Source organism: Mustela erminea, chromosome 6 (genome assembly GCF_009829155.1).
Source record: "Mustela erminea isolate mMusErm1 chromosome 6, mMusErm1.Pri, whole genome shotgun sequence".
NCBI classification, from domain to species: domain Eukaryota; kingdom Metazoa; phylum Chordata; class Mammalia; order Carnivora; family Mustelidae; genus Mustela; species Mustela erminea.
In genome coordinates, this window is record NC_045619.1 from 85,328,877 (window position 1) to 85,347,991 (window position 19,115).

The 19,115-nt window shown below is 55.5% G+C and overlaps 1 protein-coding gene across 12 annotated transcripts in view; it reads right to left on the reverse strand.

Annotated features, from left to right (window-relative positions):
• Positions 1-6,132: 6,132 nt before the first annotated feature.
• Positions 6,133-19,115, reverse strand: part of NCKAP5L (NCK associated protein 5 like) — a 31,720-nt gene continuing 18,737 nt past the window's right edge. For 3 of the 12 annotated variants that reach the window (XM_032348132.1, XM_032348129.1, XM_032348134.1), the window contains 11 exons: positions 18,210-18,367; positions 17,402-17,470; positions 17,239-17,277; positions 16,375-16,494; positions 13,454-13,567; positions 9,591-12,211; positions 8,552-8,714; positions 8,253-8,334; positions 7,672-7,892; positions 7,363-7,505; positions 6,133-7,036 (listed from right to left, as the gene is read on the reverse strand). In XM_032348132.1, the coding sequence (XP_032204023.1) occupies positions 6,676-7,036; positions 7,363-7,505; positions 7,672-7,892; positions 8,253-8,334; positions 8,552-8,714; positions 9,591-12,211; positions 13,454-13,567; positions 16,375-16,494; positions 17,239-17,277; positions 17,402-17,470; positions 18,210-18,332 (4,056 nt within the window). In that variant the 5' untranslated portion in view covers positions 18,333-18,367 and the 3' untranslated portion in view covers positions 6,133-6,675. Of the gene's footprint in view, positions 7,037-7,362; positions 7,893-8,252; positions 8,335-8,551; positions 8,715-9,590; positions 12,212-13,453; positions 13,568-16,374; positions 16,495-17,238; positions 17,278-17,401; positions 17,471-18,209; positions 18,368-19,115 lie in introns of those variants that run through there. The other 9 variants (XM_032348133.1, XM_032348135.1, XM_032348127.1 and 6 more) reach the window with 7 other exon arrangements.

The following is a 19,115-nucleotide window of genomic DNA, read 5'->3' on the forward strand; positions in this document are numbered from 1 at the left end:
CACCAACTTAAGTAAGGAAAATGAACATCCTTAATAATGAGATAAATGGAAATTATGGCCTGCAAAGTTAAAAAATGTCAAGTTCTCAGGTGTGTCTGGGTGGCTCAGTCCATTAAGCCTCTGCCTTTGGCTCAGGTCATGATCCCAGGGTCCTGGGATTGAGCCTCACATTGGGCTCTCTGCTCAGCAGGAGTTTGCTTCTCCCTCTGCCCCTCTCCTTGTTCATGCTCTCTCTCTCTCAAATAAACACATAAATAAATAAAAAAAAATTTAAATGTCAAGGTCTCAAAAGTCAAGGACAGTTTGGGGGCACCTGGGTGGCTCAGTCAGTTAAGAGTCTGACTCTTGGGCACCTGGGTGGCTCAGTGGGTTAAGCCGCTGCCTTCTGCTCAGGTCATGATCTCAGAGTCCTGGGATCGAGTCCCGCATCCGGGCTCTCTGCTCAGTGGGGAGCCTGCTTCCCTCTCTCTGCCTGCCTCTCTGTCCCCTTGTGATCTCTCTCTGTCAAATAAATAAATAAAATATTAAAAAAAAAAAAAGAGTCTGACTCTTGATTTCTTGCTCAGGCCATGATCTCAGGGTCGTGAGATTGAGCCCCAAGTTGGGCTCCCTGCTGTGTGTGGAGCCTGCTTTGGATTCTCTCTCTCCCTCTGCCCCCACACCACCTCCTTTTCTTAAAAAAAAAGTCAAGGACAGATTGAAAAATTGTTCCAGTTTGAAGGACACTAAAAATGTCTAAAAGCAATGTGTGACTTTTGAACTGGCTATAAATGACGTTTTCTGGACAACTGTGAGACTTGGATGTGGTCTGAGGTGTCATTATAAATTAATTCCTGATTTTGATGATGATATGGGGGTATAGAAGAGAATGCCCTTGTTTGTAGGAAATCTACAGTCAAGTATGGGAGAGGGATCATCAAGCTGGCAGCTTTGAAGAGGGTTAGAAGAAAGTTTTTGTGCTGTCTTTGAAACATTTATGTAAGTTTGAAATAGTTTGAAAAAGAGGCACCTGGGTGGCTCAGTGGGTTAAGCCTCTGCCTTCGGCTCAGGTCATGATCCCAGAGTCCTGGGATCGAGCCCTGCATCCGGCTTTCTGCTCAGCGGGGAGCCTGCTTCCCTGCCTCTCTGCCTGCTTGTGATCTCTGTCAAATAAATAAATAAAATCTTTAAAAAAGAAAAAAAGAAATAGTTTGAAAAATAAGACTAAAAAAATAGTCAATATTGCATTTCTTGACCCTATTCTCCTCTCCCCCTCTCTCTCCACTATTTCTTAGAGGAGTCGTCTATACTCCCTCCGATCCATCCTGGCACGTTTCCTTCTTGAACCACTCCAGACAGCTCTCATTTCCACCAGGGCTCTCGCTAAGGTCACCAGTGACTTCTGTATTACTAAATTGAAGGAACAGTTTTCAATCCTCATCTTGACAGATGCATCAGCAAAACTTACCGATTCATCTTTCTTGAAATGTTTTCTTTTTTTATATCCCAGGACCCTATTATATTCTTTTGGTACTGTTTTTTCAGTCTCCTCTGTGATCTCTCCTCATTTCCTCTGACCTCTGAAGAAATGAAGGATCCCAGGATTTAGGACTCAGACCTTTCTTCCTCTTACTCCTTTGTTGATCTCATCCAGCCCCTGGCTTTAAATAACATCCATATGTTGATGACTTACTAATTTATATCTCTAGCCCCGGCTTCTTTTCTAAACTCTGGACTTCTATAACCAAATGCTTACTCCACATTTTCCATTGGATGGTGTCCAAAAGACATCTCAAATTTAACATGGCCAACACTTAACTCCTGATCTTCCCTCCCCCAAGTCTGCTCTATTTACTCTCCCCCTTAATGGTTAATGGCAACTTCTTCCTACCAATTCCTACCAACTTCTTCCTAACCCTTGGAGTTACCCTTGGCTCTTCTCCTTTCTTCACATCAATTACATTAGTGAATTTTAGTGTCTACAGTGTCCCCACCGTGGAATAGGTCGCCACCCTCTGTCATCAGAGTTACCCAAGGGGCCCCCTTCCTGATCTGCTGCCATACTTGCCCTCTCTAGTTCATTCTTTATCCCTCTCTAACGGCTTCTTATTTCACTCTGAGTATAAGTAAAAGTCGCTAACATTAGGCCACAAGACTCTACATGGTAACTTACTCTGACCACATTACTTGAGAATACAAAGTTTAATAATACTGAATGATGTAGAAGGATAGTCTCACATGCATTGTTAGGGAAATGCAATTTGTTAATATCTGCAGAAAATTTAAGTTAAGCATATGCTATGACCTAGCAATTCCTTTTTTTTTTAAAGAGTTTGTTTATTTATTTGAGAGAGAGAGAGCACGAGCAGGGGAGGGGCAGAGGGAGAAACAGACACCCCACCAAGCAGGGAGCCTGATGCGGGGCTGATCCTGGGACTCTAGGATCATGACCAGAGCCAAAGGCAGACGCTTAACCGACTGAGCCACCCAGTCCCCCCGACCTCGCAATTTCATTGGTTAAAAAAAATCTTGTGAAAATACACGAGTGGCCAAAGACACACATGCAATATTCACTGCAGCCCTGCTTGCCATGGCAGCACAAATGAACATGGCACAGCCATACAATAGAAGACCATGTACGGTTATGGAGATTCATGGACTTTGGAAAAATCCCCAAGATGTATTATTAAGTGCTAAAAGAAGCAGATCAGTAACTATAGGATAATTTCATTGTTTAATAAAAGGTCAACATAAACATGTTCCGTGTGTGTGTGTGTGTGTGTGTGTGTGTGTGTATGTACACTCGTGCATTTAAACATGATTTGAGGGGCGCCTGGGTGGCTTAGTCGTTAAGTGTCTGCCTTTGGCTCAGGTCATGATCCCAGGGTCCTGGGATTGAGCCCCGCATCGGGTTCCCTGCTCAACGGAGAAGCTCCTTCTCCCTCTACCACTCTCCCTGCTTATGTTCCTTCTCTCGCTATGTCTCTGTCAAATAAATAAATAAAATTCTAAAAAATTAATTAATTAATTTTTTAAAAACTATGATTTGAAAAGATTACCCATCAACTTGGATTATATCTGGGGAGTGAGGTTGGGCGTTGCGGTATGAAAGAGATGCTTCTTCCTTCTAAAACATTCTATTCAATTTCAATTACTTTTTAAAAAAGAAACAAATGCACTTTTTAAAAAAGTTTTTAAAGAAACATGCACTTTTATAATGTGTATGTCTTTAATAATTACCAAAAAGATCTTTAAAAGTTCATCCTCATCTCAAGATCATAGAAATGCTCACTTATATTTACTTGACATTCACAAGTTTTTTTTTTAAAAATTACATGTTTGAATTAACTCACACAGGATTAAAGAAGGAGTGTGTATATCTAGAGTTTGCTGCTGAGCATGACTGTTTCTTTTTAAAAATCTTTTTTGATAAAAAAACCAAACCATACTGTTTGTAGAAAATTTAGCAATAAAAGCTCTTGGCAACCCAGAGAAAACCTGTTAACACTTTAGGACATTTCCTGTAAAAGGCAGGGTGCCCAGTGATGTGAAACCTGAAACCTTTTCAGTCTTTTGCTGATGCCTTGATGCCATTTGAAGGGGGAGGAAGGGCGCCTGGCAGTTTTGGCTTCCTCTGTTTGGAAAATTCGGCAGAAGGGGTCACACACAATGGTAAGACAAACATCACACCCATTGTTCGTAGAGAAAACGGGGAGGTCACTTGAATCCTGCCAGCAGATGTTGCCAACCAAGATAGGCAGTATCATGTCATAGCAAAGACTGAGGAGTCTTTTAGTCAAACCATCCCTCAAAGTACAAGGAGAAACTGGTTTCCCAGGAGTGTCTTTAACTCGCTTGTGTGACCCCCTCCACAGGACTGCTTCAGATGGAGGGCACACACAATTCCGTGGGCTGGACAGGGAGGGATTTGGGAATGAGAGCGGCCCACACTGGAACCACCAGTGGGGCAGGGCTGACTTTGGTTGGCCCACATTGTCACCTTGCGTTTGCAACCCTGCGGAACAGAGCCTGAGAGCAGACGGGCCAGACCCTGGGGACAGAAATATAGATGGGCCATTTGGTCTCAGCTTGCCAGAGGTGGAGTCCGGAGTCAAACCCACTGCACCAAACTCTTTCCCGGAAAGGAGAGAGAGTAAATATCCGGCAGGCAAACAATTCTGGGCTGACAAGGAAATGAGGTAATACATCAGGTTCAAACAGAGAAAGGCGCTTGAAGAACCCAGAAGCAAGAAGTTAGAAGGATGTAGCCTTTGTATAGCCCTTGTGGTAAGAGGCAGATCAGCCTCTTGGCAATATCAGATGCAGGCCCGGGAAAGTGGAAGGGACATTGGGATAGGAGCTGCAGGTAGAGGACAGAAGTGAGAAAATGGGATTGGGACAGTTAGAGAAAAACCAAGACACCCAACCTGACCCTTCTCTAAGTCTTGTTAATGTTTTCCAGGACATCAACCGAGGGAAATGGGAGGGAGAGAGGCCAGCTTAAAGGAGGCTTAGGAGGAACTACAGAGCTACAGACAAAGATGGTCTGGCCCAACCTCCTAATCTTCCTTCTATCGATGAGGAAAACCAAGGCCCAGAGAAAAGATGCTACTTTCCCCCACAAAACCAGACTTAATGGTTAAGACTCTTATGTTCCCTGTCGAGTACTATTAAGCCCTGTCCATCAGGAGTGATCCACAGGCCAAAAAAGGAGGAGAAAATTAAAGTCCTGCTGGAAAAAAAGGCAAGCTACACACTCAGAAAGAAATCTCCCTCATTAGGCTCCATCACTTCTCAGCCTCAGAAAACCACTGAATGCTTCCGAGCCTTGACGCCTTCGTCTCTGAAATAAGGCTCTGGTGGGTATTGGGGATCAGGAGGCTGGTGGCATGGCTGGTGTTTATTTTAATGGGAGAGTTTCTTCTACCACTCTCTGGAGCATTCTGTGGCTGGAGACGCTACTAGGAGTTAGTAGAGAGGGAGGCCCTGACTCCCTCCCCATCCCAACCTGCCTTGGGCTGGCCAGGGCACAGAGCGGCAGCCAGTGGTATCACCAACGTATGGATGGGCACAGGCCTACTGGCCGCCAGGTACCCCAACCTCAGCTCTGTAGGCCTGTGCTGCCATCACAGACCATGTGGTCACCAGAGGGTCCCCATCCCCATGGTGAACCGTCCAGAATCCCCACAAGGCCAGGGGTACCAAATGCATGCCACCCACGAGGACTTCAGACCGTATGTCCCAGGGAGAGACTGAGTGCAGGCTTGGTCTGGTGGGCACTCCACAAGTCACCCCACACCCACACCCAGCAACCTGGGCAGGAAGGAGGCCCGGCTAAGCCCAACTTGGCTGGCTGATGTGTGACGGTCTGGTTCACCTTCAGATGTGCCCAGCTCCATGACCAACAGGAAATCCAAGGGCTAGGGAGCCACCCCCACCCCATGGCCTTTTCATGCCATCTGGGGAGTATGAAATTACTCCTAGAAGCCTAGACCCTTCCATAAAGCCTCATTCTTGGCCTCCCCTTCCTAAAGTGAGAACTTTAGAGCCAGGGGAACTCCTGGTTGAAATCTGAGGTAGAGGGGTGCCTGGGTGGCTCAGTCGAGTAAGCGTTTGCCTTTGGCTCAGGTCATGATCCTGGTGTCCTCGGATGGAGCCCCACTGTCTTGGGGCTCTCTGCTCAGCGGGGAGTCTGCTTCTCCCTCTGCCTCTGTCCCTCCCCGGCTCATGCTATCTCTCAAATAAATAAAAGAAAAAAAAAAAGGAGGTGGCAAGTTTGAGACCAGCTGTGCTTTGCTTTCTGGCAACAGGAGGCTACCGACACTTAAGTCTGTCTACACAGCAGCCCCCAAAGCTCACTTTGCACATCCCATCCCCCCAGCACGTGCAGGAGTTGGTGTGCACGCCCACGGCCACCCTTCACACAGACAGCACAGCCTTCCGCCCTACCCCAGGAAGAACGAATCCCCCTGACCCCAGGAACCAGTCCAAGCCTAAGCAGGCCCCACTTCCCCAATCTTTAGTGACCTTCTAAGGTGACAAGGGCACCTGAGGCAAAGTCTAGGTCCCTAGGGTCCCGCAGCCTGGTGCCCACGCAGCCTCCACCCCTCTGTCCGACCCGGAGTTCTCCCAGAGAAAAAGCGGAGTCCAGGGCAGGGAGGGGCCTCCACATTTTATTAGGAAGAGGGCAGAAGCAGAGGCTGGAAGCAGAGCAGCCGAGTTCTTAACGACAGATAAATTAACCGCAGCGCAGGGATGGGGGCTGGGGACTGGGCCAGGCGCTTCAATATAAAAAAAAACAACAAAAAGACAGACAAATGGACCCCAAAGACATGGGGTAGGGAGGGCAGCACCATCCAGACAGCAGGGAGGACCAGGGCAGACAGAGAGAGAAGGCAACTTGACCCTTTGCCCCTAGACTCCACTGGCCCGGGGCCTCTGGGCTAGTCCCACGGGGCTCCAGGGCAGGGAGCGGCCGGGTTGGGCAGAGATGGCACAGATGGCGGGCGGGAAGCCCAGCACCACAGGATGGCTCAGCCCGAAAGGGGGAGCGGGGGCCAGGACACAGCGACCTTGAACCCCCAGTCTCTCGGAGGAAGAGCCTTACTCCAGGTGAGAGAAGGGACCAAAGGTGGGGTCTCTCCCTGAGCTGAGAGTGGTCATCTCCTCCACAGCAGCGGTGGGCAGTGGGGTGTGTCAGGGACCCCCTTCACCTTCTGATCCATCTGCCTCCTTGGTCCCTGCAGGGAGGGGCCCCACCTGCCCCAAGGGATGAGGCAGGAGGAGAGCTGGTCCAGTCAGTGGTTTCCAACTCCAGAGAGGGGCCGTCGTGCGGCGTGGCCCCTCAGCCCTGACTCCCACAGGAGGAAAGCGAATCGTAGAGGGAGTCGCTGAGAGACTCTGAGGTCTCCAGACCTGGAGGACCCCCACTGGCCACTCTCCCTTCCTCGCCCATGTCCGACGTGCTGGGCGTGCGGCTACCTCCGAATGCCGGGCCCTGGGGAGGAGGGGCTGGGCGGCTGGGCTCCAGGCTCCGCTTCCGGTCAACGGGCAGGGCCTGGGAAAGGAAGGGAAGCTCAGGAGGAGGCGCCTTTCACCTCCCAGCCGGGCCTGAGAGGTGCCGGGCTCCTCCCACCTGATAGGGTGCTGCCCATGGGGCCCACCAAGGCGACTAGAGGCACAACTGAGTGTGGTCCTGCCGACGTTCTGCGGGGAGAGAAACCCTTTCTCCAAGAGCAGTGTGAGAAAGGGCAGGTGGTTGGGCTGCCCAGAGGGGCATCCAAGGGAGCTCACCCTTCAGCCTCTTCGAAGACAGGAACTGGGCTCCCCATGTCATCCCCCCGCCCTCTGGGCCTGTCCCCTTTCCCCTCTGGACATGCTCACCATGGGGGTCCTGGGCAGCCCCTCCAATTGTCGGGATGGGCAAAGAAAAGGGTCAGTGGAGCTGTTGGTTGCCCTTGCGTTGGGGAAAGTCCAGTTCTTAGCCAGCTGGACGGGAGGGGGAGGACCTGGGTCTTCACAGGGATCTGCAAGGGGACAAGGGGAAGGTGGATGGTGGCAGGCAGAGCTCCAGGGATGACACACCCTTCCGCGCAGACACTTACCGTCAGGACAGGGCTGATGGCCCCGGTGGCCCGGAGTGGCGGTGAGCAGCGCGGGGAAGGCCGGCATGCTAGGGTGCCGCCCACTCACCAGCAGCTCCTCTATGCCTGGCACCTCACGCTCCAGCGTGTGTGCACGGCGGGGGACTTTGGTAAGGGATGGGGGCCGAGCCGGGGGCACTCCGGGTGGGGGGTCCAGCCGTGGTGGCTTTGTCTTGGGAAGATTCTTGCTGGGGGTCCCATTGCTGCCATGGTCTGGGGGTGGAAAGGTCCCAATGCCACTGTCCAGGGTTCGAGTCAAGGAGCCACAGGCTGGGGAGGGGAGGGGAAGTTGGGGATGTGAGGCCATGGTCTCAGCCCCTCCGCCGCCTTCTTCTGGCTTCCTGCCTCAGTCCAGGCTCCCCACCTGGTCATGGCCCCTCCCCGCCCAACCAGCTGTCAGCCCTGCCAGTCCTCCCCCTCCACTACCCTAGACTTGCAGGGATACGTTTGGGTGGCTGGCCAGGGACCCGAGGGCAGGGAGGGATTTAATTCTGTGCAGCCCCAATGCCCACCTGGTGCTTGGCCCCAAGATGGTGCTCAGGGCCTGGCACCTGCTGCAGTGACAGGAAAGGAACAAAGTGGGCAGGGGGTGAGGGACGGGTCCCATCCTTGGCCCCTGACCCTGCTGACCTGTGAAGTGTGAGGTGGGCACTGGCTCAGCCAGGTTGTCCTCTGAGGGCATCTCTTCCCGCCTTCCTGACTCGCTGTTCGGCTGTGTGGGGGTACGGGAGACCTTAGGACCCCTTCCTTCCGCCCCCTCCCAGGCCCCTACCCAAGCTCCGTCATTAGGACCCCTAGAGCCCACCAGCCCCCAGAGACCAAGAGCACACCCACCAGCTTCCACACCCCAGGGAAGTGGACCCTCCAAGGGGTGGGACATTGAGCCAGGCCACAGAGCCAGGCCCAATACCTAGCCGTCAAGAGCCTACCTTTCCAGGAGGTTTTCCACAGCCCTGAAGAGGCCCCACCAGGCCATTTCGAGGCCCACAGGCTGGCCAGGGGTTCTTGGGGTCAGAGGACACTGGCTGGAAATCGCCATACTCGGGTTTGGGCTCCCGCCAGTTCTTGGGCGGCAGCTCCTTGCCATCCACCCTACGGGCAGCAGTGTAGACGAAGGTGAAGGGAGGCCTGGGTGCATCCACTCCAACCTCACTCCCGCTGGTGGGGGTGGGTCTTGTGAAATCCCCACTGCTCTCTGCCCCTGGGATAGGGGATGTAGCCCTGGTGGCTGCTGCCAGCAACCCCTCCTGATGCTGGGGACAGGCAGAGACTCTAGGGAAAACCTCAGAGAAACAGCAGGGGCAGGGGAGATGGAACAAGTTCCCCAAAGCCATACAAAGTCAGACCCAGAGATCTCGCGATACCATTTGCTAGTAGATGGCAGCCTGGTCACCTCCTGTCCATACATGACACACCCCACCTGGTACCCAACCCCCACAGACATTCTGCCTCATCTGGCCCGGATGAAGCAACCCCGAGACCAGACAGATGGCCCCTTCTCTGCAACCCTGCTCTGGCCACCGAATCTGAGTGGGCAAGATGGGAAGGGGAGCCCCCTTGTGCTATAGGGCAGAAAATCCCAGAGTGAGCTATCAGCCCCCGGTTGGGAACCAGCAGTCCCCTAACTTCTTGTGCAGGCAGCACTTCCGGTGCCTCGGCTGACGCCAGAAACGATTTAGGAAACCGGGGATGGTCAGCTCCCCTTAAATGAGATGCCGGGTCTTAGCACGTGCAACACCACACAGCCAGAGAGGGATGGAGCTGGGGCACAAACCCCAGGCTTCGGATCCAAGACCCAGTCTCTCCTCTGGGCCAGGCTGTTAACCCCCAGCTGCTCTGGTGGCATTGTACTTGACCCCCTACCCTTTCTGCTCTCAGGAAAAGCAGTCCCAGCCCCAGGCGGGCCCAGGGAGGGAAGAGTGACCCCCAGCCACTCGCACCCGCAGCCTGGTCTCCGGCTACCCTCACCTGTTGAGGAGCTGCTGCATGAAGGTGTCAGCGCCCTGGTACATGCCAGCCAGCTGGCCCTGCACCTGCCCCAGCCCGGTACTCGGTCCCGGGGCTGGGCCTCCGGGCCGTGGCCGCGCCCTGCTGCTCAGGTAGGCCTTCTCCTCCTCTAGGGCCCGGCGCAGGTCTTCCGCCTTAGCCATCAGCTTGGAGATGTTGAGGCTCTCGGCCTCCAGTTTCCGGGCTTCCATCTTGCCCTCCTTCCGGAGCGGGGAGCCCCCACCGGCCCCTTCCTTGCTCTTGGTGGTCTCGGTGCGGCGGTTCAGCGCCGGCAGTTTGCTCTTCTTCAGGCCGAACCAGCTGGCGATGCTGCTGGCATTGCGGTGCTTGGCCTCGGTGCCCGGCGCCCGCTCCTGGCCCTGCAGCCGCAGCACGTTCTCCTCGATGCCCTTCATCACCTTCTCCTCGATGGCCGAGTGTGGGGCCCGGCCCTCGGGGCCTTGGCTGGGGTCCGCCGGGCTGGGGGTGGGGGCCGAAGGCTGGGCCGGAGTGCCGCCACAGTCAGCCCAAGGCGGGCCCTTCCCCTTGTCAGGCTTCGGGGGCTCCTTGGTGGTCGGTGGGGCCACAGGGCGCGGTACCACCTTGGTGGGTGACTTGGAAGGCAGCTTCGTTGGGCTGCCATGGGGGCTCTTACTGGGCTTGCCAAGGCTGGGGGCTGAGGTTGGTGCTTTGGCAGGGGTGCGGGGTGCCTGGGGGCACAGGGCCCCTGCCAGCCGGCTCTTGGCCAGCTCCACTTTGGTGAGGCAGCTCCGCGGTGAGACGGGCTCCAGGTCCACCCGGGCCCCCATGGAGTGGGAAGAGTAGATGCGGGCTCCGGGGTCTCCCAGGAGCCCAGGTTCTTGCTGCTTCAGGCTGCTCGTGCCCAAGGCCACTGCCCCCCGCAGGGCCCCCTTGGCTTCTGGCCCCTCAGGAGGCCTGGGGGTGGGAGGTGCCACGTCTCCAGGGCTCTCCCCTGACCTCCCTGCTCCCCGGGCCTTCTCGGTGCCAGGCTTGGCTGGCACCCCATTTTTCTCCAGCCCCTCGGGGCCAGTCTTCAGTTTCCCCAGGGCCGCCAGTCTGTCCCGCAGAGGGGTGTAGCCAGGATCCCCAGGTCGCCTCCCGGCCCCCTGGTTGGGTTTCTTGGATGAGCTGCTGGGGGTCCGGCGGCCAGGATGGGGAGACTCCGAGCCAGTTTTGTCCAGACTCTTCTCCTGGGTACTCCCATAGGAGCAAGGTTCTGGGAGGCAAGGGCTGGAGGGAGCTCCAGGACTTCTGAGGACCTCAGGGGCCCGTGGCACCTCCAGGGTTAATTGTGGGTAGGTGGGTACCTGCAGTGGGGATGGAGGTGGCTCTGGGGAAGGCCCCCTAAAGGTGCTCCGGGAAAGGTCCAGAATGTTCTCATAGCAGGGAGAAACCACGGGTCCTGGGGACAGTGTGGTAGACAAGGCTGGCGGGGGTGGTCTGAGCTGTGCAGAGTCCAGAGCTGCGGAGCAGGGGGAAGGGCTGGTGGGCAGGCCCTGTGCTCCCTCCGGGGATAGCTCTCCTCCACCCAGACCCCTGCGGGCCAGTAGTGGGGAGGGGCTGCCATCAGAGCCACTGTTTCGACAGGGAATTCGGGAGTTCCGGGGAAGCTGGGGGCTGAGCTGGGGGCCTCCTGGGCTGGGGACCTTCTCTGAAGCTGGAGGCAGCTTTAGAAACTTGAGACCTCTGGCTGGAGAGGGCAGAAGTGGCCCCTGGGCTTCCCCAGGAGAAGAGGGGCCAATTTGGAGCTTGCTTTTCACCTGAGATGAGGAGTAGGGGTGGCCAGGCCGTGAGCCAAGGGGGGCATCACCCGCACCCATGAACATGCTGAGGAAGGGGAGGGGCCCCTGGCCCTCTGAGGTAGCACCAAAGCCTGGCCTCTGGGCCTCTGGAGTAACCCCACCCCAAGCTGACTTGGGGAGGCCTTTGGACTTGGACAGCTGTGGGGGCCCCTGGTCTGGAGAAGATGGCTGACCGGGACCTGGCAGGTCCCCACTGAGTGGGCCTGCAGCCCCGGCCAAGAAGGCCTGCAGGTAAGACTCTGTGTCCTCAAGGAGCTGGCCCAGGTTCAACTGTTTGCGGGCCAGGGCCCCAAGTAGGGTGTCCGGGCTGGGCGCCTCATTGGGGTCACCCGCCTCATCAGAGGAAGAGGAGGAGCTGCTGCCTGGGGCACAGGGGGCCCCAGAGCCAGTGCCTAGAGCCTGGGAGGCGCCCCTACCAGGGCCCCAGATCCGCCCAGCACCCTCTTCCTCCCCTGGGCCCCCCAAGAGGCGCTCCCAGTGTAGCAGGCCTCCCAGGCTACCAGGGCCTAGGAGCAGGTAGGGGGCCCAGGAGGAGGGTTCAGGTTGGGGTGGGCCACACAGCTCGCCATTGATGGGCTCTGGCGAGCCAGGACCCTCACTGGGAGGTCGCCACGGGGTGGCAGGCGAGCAAAGCAGCAAGGGGTCGGTCTCTTCCAGGGCTCTTAACACCTCCAGGATCTGCGCTTTCTTTCGAAGGAACGGGGACAGGGCATCCAGGGCCAGCGGTGGGGCGGCTGGGGGTCCTGGGCCTCCTGGCCGTAGCTGCTGCTCCCAACATACCTTTGGGGAGAAAGGATGTGAGCTGGAGCCCATGTGCAGGCCCAGGACCTGAGCTGGACCAGACTGACTGTGTCAGGAACATAGCAGGCCTGGTTTTGTTGGAGTCCCCACAAGGAACGAAGAGCTTCTCTGATAGGACAGCTCAGCTTCCTCAAGTCACTGGGCCCTGGTTAGCCCACCTCTTCCTCCTGGTGTACCTGAGGCGGGGTGCAGACTTCCCCCACTGCTATTTGGGTTAGCAGGGCTGACACCACCTACAACCTGGATATCTATGTTTGCCCCAGGGGAGGGAGGCCTGTCTGTTTTCCAGGCTCCAGAAAGAACACAGACTCAAGAAGGGGAGGCAATGGGGCCAAGTGCTAAGTCAGTCCCTGCCGGCAAGCCCAGGCCTTCTCAGGTCAGACAGCTGTGCTGCAGACCTGCTCCCCCGGGAGGCGGGAAATGGGGAAGCTCCGTGGCAAGCCTCTCCCTGTTTCTGCCCAGCTCCTTCTTGGGCCCAGCTCCTCTGGCAAAGTGGTTAACTACCTGCGCCCTTGAGCCAGACTATGCAGGTTCAAGTCCCAGGTCTACTGCTCAACTAGTTGTATGGACTCAGCAAGTTTAACTTGAGCTTCATGGCATCGCCTATAAAATGGGGTGGTGAGGGGCGCCTGGGTGGCTCAGTGGGTTAAAGCCTCTGCTTTCGGCTCAGGTCATGATCCCAGGGTCCTGGGATCGAGCCCTGCATCGGGCTCTCTGCTCCGCGAGAAGCCTGCTTCCTCCTCTCTCTGCCTGCCTCTCTGCTTACCTGTGATTTCTCTCTGTCAAATAAATAAATAAAATCTTTAAAAAAAAAAAAATGGGGTGGTGATTATGCTTAACCTCATAAAATAAAGCAAACCAGAGAAGCAAAAGAATAAATGAATAATAGTTCTAGACTTGAATAAATAGACAATTGTAAATATAGGCCAAAAATTACTAAAAAATATGTGAGACCCAGGTGTGCAGCACCGAGTGAGAGCTCAGGAAAGGTGATCCACACAAGTCTACCACTAACTAACTTTGCTTGCAAGGCTAGCGATCGCCAGTGGGGTCCTGTTTCTCTCGGTCTAAGGCTGACCGCTGAGGGCTCACACCCAGACCGGCATCTGGGCCCCAGGAAGCGGGCCCTTCCCCTGGGACTCCTTAAGAAAAAGCAACGCAGTAGCGACTGAGGAGTCCGTTGCCAGCGAAACCACAGACCACTGTGCCCAGCCCTCCTACCTCTCTTTGCCCCGCACAGTGCCCCAGAGGCAGCGAGGTGGTCGGTCCCTCGACAGAGCTCAGGGACGGGGAGGCCGGGGGCTCTGACGGCGGCTGGAGCGGCGTTAGTGGGATCTGCAGGTAAGAGGCAGAGTCAGCCCAGGGGTGCTCTGTCCAGAGACCCTGCCCCCTCCTGAAGTTCGGCCTTCCCCTTGCGTTCTTTCAAGTCTGCTCCTTCAGGGGATGTCTCTTGGCTTCCAGTGTGGCTTCTGCCACTGTCCCCACCACTTGGACAGAGGAGCCCTGGGAGACCGTGCACAGGCAGAATGAAGCCATGTGGCCCCAGGTGACAGGGAGATGGGGCTGGTTTGGGGCTCTGGAGAAATAACAACATCCCTGGGGCAGAGGGCAGTGGCCAGCCTAATTTGGGTGCCCCTGGAGACTCCAAGGGCACTCTGCTTCTCTGCGGGGCCCCTTCCTGTTCTGACTGCCTGTGTCCTGAGCTTCCCCGGGACGGCTGAGACTAAGGGAAAGGCATTTGTTACTGGGTCGGAGAACAGAGGTGGCAGGAATTATCATTTCTGTCCTCCCCCAACTGGTCCCTGAGGATGTCGAGGGTACTACTAATCACCGGTCACTTCTCTCCATCCCTGAGAATGTCGTTTTCATCTCTAAGGCATCTTGACTAGACAGGAGTTAGCTTTAAACTCCTGCCTCTGTGGCCTTTCTCCCTCTTCTGAGGGGGTTGGGGGTGGGGGCCGGCTACAGCTCGGATCCTCACTCTTCTGGTCTGGAAGCTGCTCGGCTATTTGTCTCCCTGACCTGGTTCGGTGGCTTTACCAACCCCTTATCCACAAAGCAGAAGTTATTCTTCCTTTTTCATCTAAAGCATCTTTGTGCTCCAAGTCTCCTACCCCTGTCCACTGCCTAAAGGAGATGGTCTGGACCCCTCCACCAGCTTTCTGGGCCCAGCCTGCTGGTCCTTCCCTCCACTTCTGGTTCTCACTCACTGCCCCTCCGCACAGCCTTCATTCCAGCCCAGCCGAATAGCTTGCTTCTGCCGAGGTTACTCCCACAGGGCCTCCTTTCTCCCTACCCCCAACTCTACTTTTCAAATCACCTGTGCAGCAAGGCCCAGGGCCAGTGTTACCTCCTTAAGGCCACTCTGCTGGCCTCTCACCCCTTTGGGCCCCTGGATGTTACAGCCCCGTATGATGGCTATCTGTGGACCTGCTTTAGCTTGGAGCAGTACAGCCCCAAGGGTTTCTGTGCTCGGCATAGACAGTGCCTCGTCCAATTCCATGTCCAATTCCATATACGTGTTGGCAAAGGCACTGCTCACTGTAAGAGCTTAATTAGCATTTGCTCAATGGAGCTTTCATCATAACAAAGCACAGCCTGAGAGTAACATTAATAATGATAAGCAGCTGCTAGTTATTGACCACGACTAAGGGCCAAACACTATATAGTATTTCATTTCATCCTCATGACAACCAGCAACATAAGGATCTTAATCTTCACTTATGAGAAAAAAACTGGGGTTCATAAGGTTAAATAATTTGCCCAGGGTCACACAGCTAAGAATTAGCTCAGTTAGGGACCCCATCCAAGCGTATCTGAGGCCAAGGTTCATGCTCTTTTTATTATGTCATGTTACTGCTGGGGAAGATAGAGCTATTATTGCCCCAAACCCTCAAAGGCCCCAGATTTCATTTTAGTGATTTAAGCATGCTCCACACCTCTGTTATCACTGGTCACCAAGGAAAGGCATGGACAGGGTAGGCTTGGCTAGTGGGCTTAGGCCTCTGGGGAGTCCAGGTGACCTTGGTAGCAGGGACAGATCCAGGACAGGAAGAGCTACATGGTCACTGTCACCAACTCAGACCCAGCTCCGCACAGGCTTGGGAGCAGAGCCTCCAAAAAGGCCAGAGTGATGAGATGCCTCAACCAGGGGCTGGGGCTTCCCAGTGAGCTGTGGAACAACCTGCTTAAGGTCTGGGGGCCAAGAGCTGCCTGGCTTGCATCAGACAGGCACGCACATTCAGACAGATACACACAGAAGGTGCTTCTCTTATTGTCAAGGTTGGGGGTAGGGCAGGGATATGCTGACCTCAGAACCCAAGGTTCACCTCCACTCTCTGGGGCTGGGCTTGGTCCTCCCACCCTCCATCTCACCCAGCCTTGGGGCTCCTGATAGAGAGACCGCAAGTGACATCTTTTTCTGTTGTTGTTTTAAGTCCAGTATAGAGCATGAACTCACTACCTTGAGATCAAGACCTGAGCTGAGATCAAGAGTCAGCCACTTAACTGACTGAGCCACCCAGGCTCCCCCAAGTGACATCTTGACTGAGTTCAGGATTCATTTCTAGTAGCTTCTGCTTTTCCTGGGTAAGGCAGGTCTACGATCAGGGGCTAGCGTTTGAGGACATGCCTGCATGTCACTGGGTGAGCATAGGCAACTATGTGCACACACAGAGTGACCCGGGGGGAAGTGCCTTTCCTGACCTCTCTGTGACACCCAGCACTGGGCGCCTTACGCCCAGCCCCACCCCTGCCCCTGGCCAAGAAGAAGCAACTCGGTGGCCAAAGGAGCCCCTTGGGAGCTTGAAATCATTGCATTTTCAGCCTCCACCCATCACCCCACACAGAGCCAGAGCCAAGCAAGAACCTTCTCTGTCAACAACAAGGGATGCCCTCCAGGGGGGCAAGGAGCACCTGGGAGGTGGGGAGGGCCAAGCTTGAGGGGACTCAGGGAATCTTCCCCTCCCCACCTAAGGCTCACATCTATCAGACTTCCCCATAGGGCCACAGCTCCCAGAACGGAAGGGATGGCTGGTGGCCTGCTTCTTCAGGTGTCAGGAGAGAAGGAGGTGATGAAGCTGATGGGGCTGGGAGCAGCAGGAAGCAGAGGTAGGAGAAGGGAAGGTGAAGCTTGTGCCCACCTGAGGGAGGGAGCCTGTCGTCAGCTGGAGTTTCTGCTGAAACAGGGCACTCAGCATCTGGTTTTGCCGTTCCAGGTCAAACACCCTCTTCTTCAGCTTGATGCACTCCTCCCGCAGGTCCTGAGCCCGGGGAGGTGGAGGGAGACAAGGAGAGGATGGCAGGGAGGGGGTGAGGGGTAGGAGCCCAGTCTCCTTCACCAGAGTGACAGGCACTCCCGCTGTGCGTGCCCTTCTCCTGCAGCCTCCTAGTCTAGGGGGAGCTGAGCCTGCCTGTGTTGATAGCTGTCACATTTTCTGGGGATGATAAATTCTCTAAAGTCTACTACCCCCAGTGGGAGGTAAATCCCACTCCCTTTGGCATCTTTCCCATCCCTTGAGCCAACCCCGGCCTCTTAGAAACCACACATCAAAGAAGGGCCCATATAAGGCAGAGGAAGACTTGGGGGTCAGAGTGGCTCAGAAGTCAAGAAGTTCCCACAGTACTTGAGTAAATATTTAGATGCCACCTTATGCTCACAATATTAACACTGTGATCAGGGCCATCACGATCTGGAGAAGGCCTGGGGAAGGGTTCAAGCCCAGGACTGGGGAAGGGTTCAAGCCCAAATCAAAGTTACTCAGAGACCTGGCCTTACCTAGCCCACCTGTGCCTCCAGGCAGAACAGTAGGGACCTGTCCGAGGTGGGGAGAAGGAGCTTTGTTGGAGGGTCAATAGTCCATTTCCACCAAGCTCCCTCCTCTAGCCCCTGCGTGAATAGGCTCGGGGTCCTCAGGAAGGACTCCCCCTGCTATATTCAGGGCCTCTCCCCAGAGTGTCTGGGCTTAGGGGTGAGAAGATCTCCCCATCTCCCCATGGCCGCTTACCTTCTGGTTTAGCAGTGCCTGCACCACATGGTTGGCAACCTGAGGACAGAGGGCCCAAGGCAGAGCTTCAGCCCATCGGCCTCTGCCTGGAGCACTGACAGCCCGTGCCCCTCCCCGCTTCCCCAGCTCCCCCTGCATCAGTCCCCCTGGAGACCTCACAGACCTCATCTAGACAGCGCTCATAGGTCTCCCGCTGGTTTTCATTGGCCTGGGCAAGCGCCGAGTTCTCTGCCTGTAGGAGGGAGAAAGAGGGCCAACAAGGAGGCTCTGGGATCATTCCTCCACCAGGGCAAACTCCTTAGTGAGGAAAGGGAAGCATGGAGTCTACCAGCTACACCAGCTCTGGCTGGATTCCCCATAGCAAGGCCTACAGAGACGGATGGAAGGCATCAGAAAGGCAGAGCTGAGATAGCTGGTTTTCTATAAATCCCAACCTCAGTCAGGGAGGTTGGAGGGACTGCAGAGACATGGTGGCCAAGAGGACCTAAGCTAGGAGGTGCCAGAGTAATCCTTGGTTCCCTGGAGGGAGGGCAGAGGAGGCTGAAGGGAGGAGGGCAGTGTCTTAAGAACATGGCGAAGAGCTTGGTAGAGGGATCCTTGTCCCTCAACCCCTAAGTTCTGGGTCATCTAAACCCTTCTTCCCGGGGCCTCTGTGACCACACCTTTCCTAGACCGGCAAGGGCATGAAAATTGGGGGGAGACAAAGGGTAAAAGGATAAAGAAGGGAGCCATCTGGGAGCCAGGGCAGCCCTGCTCCTGTGCATGCTCTTGCCACAAGCTGCACCCCCTTACCCCCAGTCCAGGTTGGAGAGCTCAGAGCAAAGAAAGGGCTTCTCAGAGGAACTTTGCTAAAGAATGTTAGGCTCTGCTCCAGCCCAGCAAAACCAGTTGAGAGGAAGGTCCACCCACATGCATAAAGCCTACCCAAGCTCCGGAGGGCCCTGCCACCCCCACCCTGCCTGGTGCCCCACCTCTAGCTCCCGAAGTCGGTGCAGCAGCTCCTGGCAGGTGCCCGGCTCCGTGCCGCTGTCACCACCCTCTCCCGGCCTTGGCTTTCCAGGACTCCCAGCGGGCTGGTCCATGGCCTCTGACATCGGGCCCTGGGAACACGTGAGAGACACCCGGCAGGCTACTCCAGGGCACAGGGCGGAGGAGAGTGGAGGAGGAGGACGACAAAACCTCGTCAGCATTCTGGAAGCTTAGTGTGACTGATGGGCCACTGACACTGTAACAACTCAGGCTCTTCTGATCCCAGGACAGACATACTCTTCCCATTTTAAGAATGGAGACCATTGTTTTACAAACCTCAGTCCCTGCGCTCACCCTATCACAGGTCACACAGACGCTGGCCAACGTCCAAGAAAGCTGAATTCTCTGCTGCAATCTGCCTCAAACCGGCACACTCCATCTTCCAGGCACAGTGGGAGTGAGCCCGCTGCCTCACCAGTTCCCTGCTCCTGGCCAGGGCCAGGCCCCAGTGGCCCAGTCTTGGGGTGCATGCCATTCCCTCTGCAGGGGTCCTCTGACACCTCCCCGCTTTCCGCCCAGCAAGTCCTTCCTATGCATTCTTCAGGGTTCCTGCTCCAAGTCCAGGTCAAGCACCGCTCCCTTGCGGTTCTGGAACGGCCTTCCCGGGAGGGTCGACTCATGAAGGCAGGGACTCTGCATTCATTTCCCTGCCCAGACTCCCACTCCTTAGTGGGCTACCTGGCATGTCTGGGACAGACTGATGACAAGCAATGACTCGCTTGTCACTGCCTGCGAACAGCACAGCCAGGCTTCTGTCCTGTGTCGTGACATAGAGGTCATTGGACTGTGGCCATGGTTCCTGGCTGTACCTGACAAGCCTTCGGCTGCTATTTGAGTTGCAATTTCTC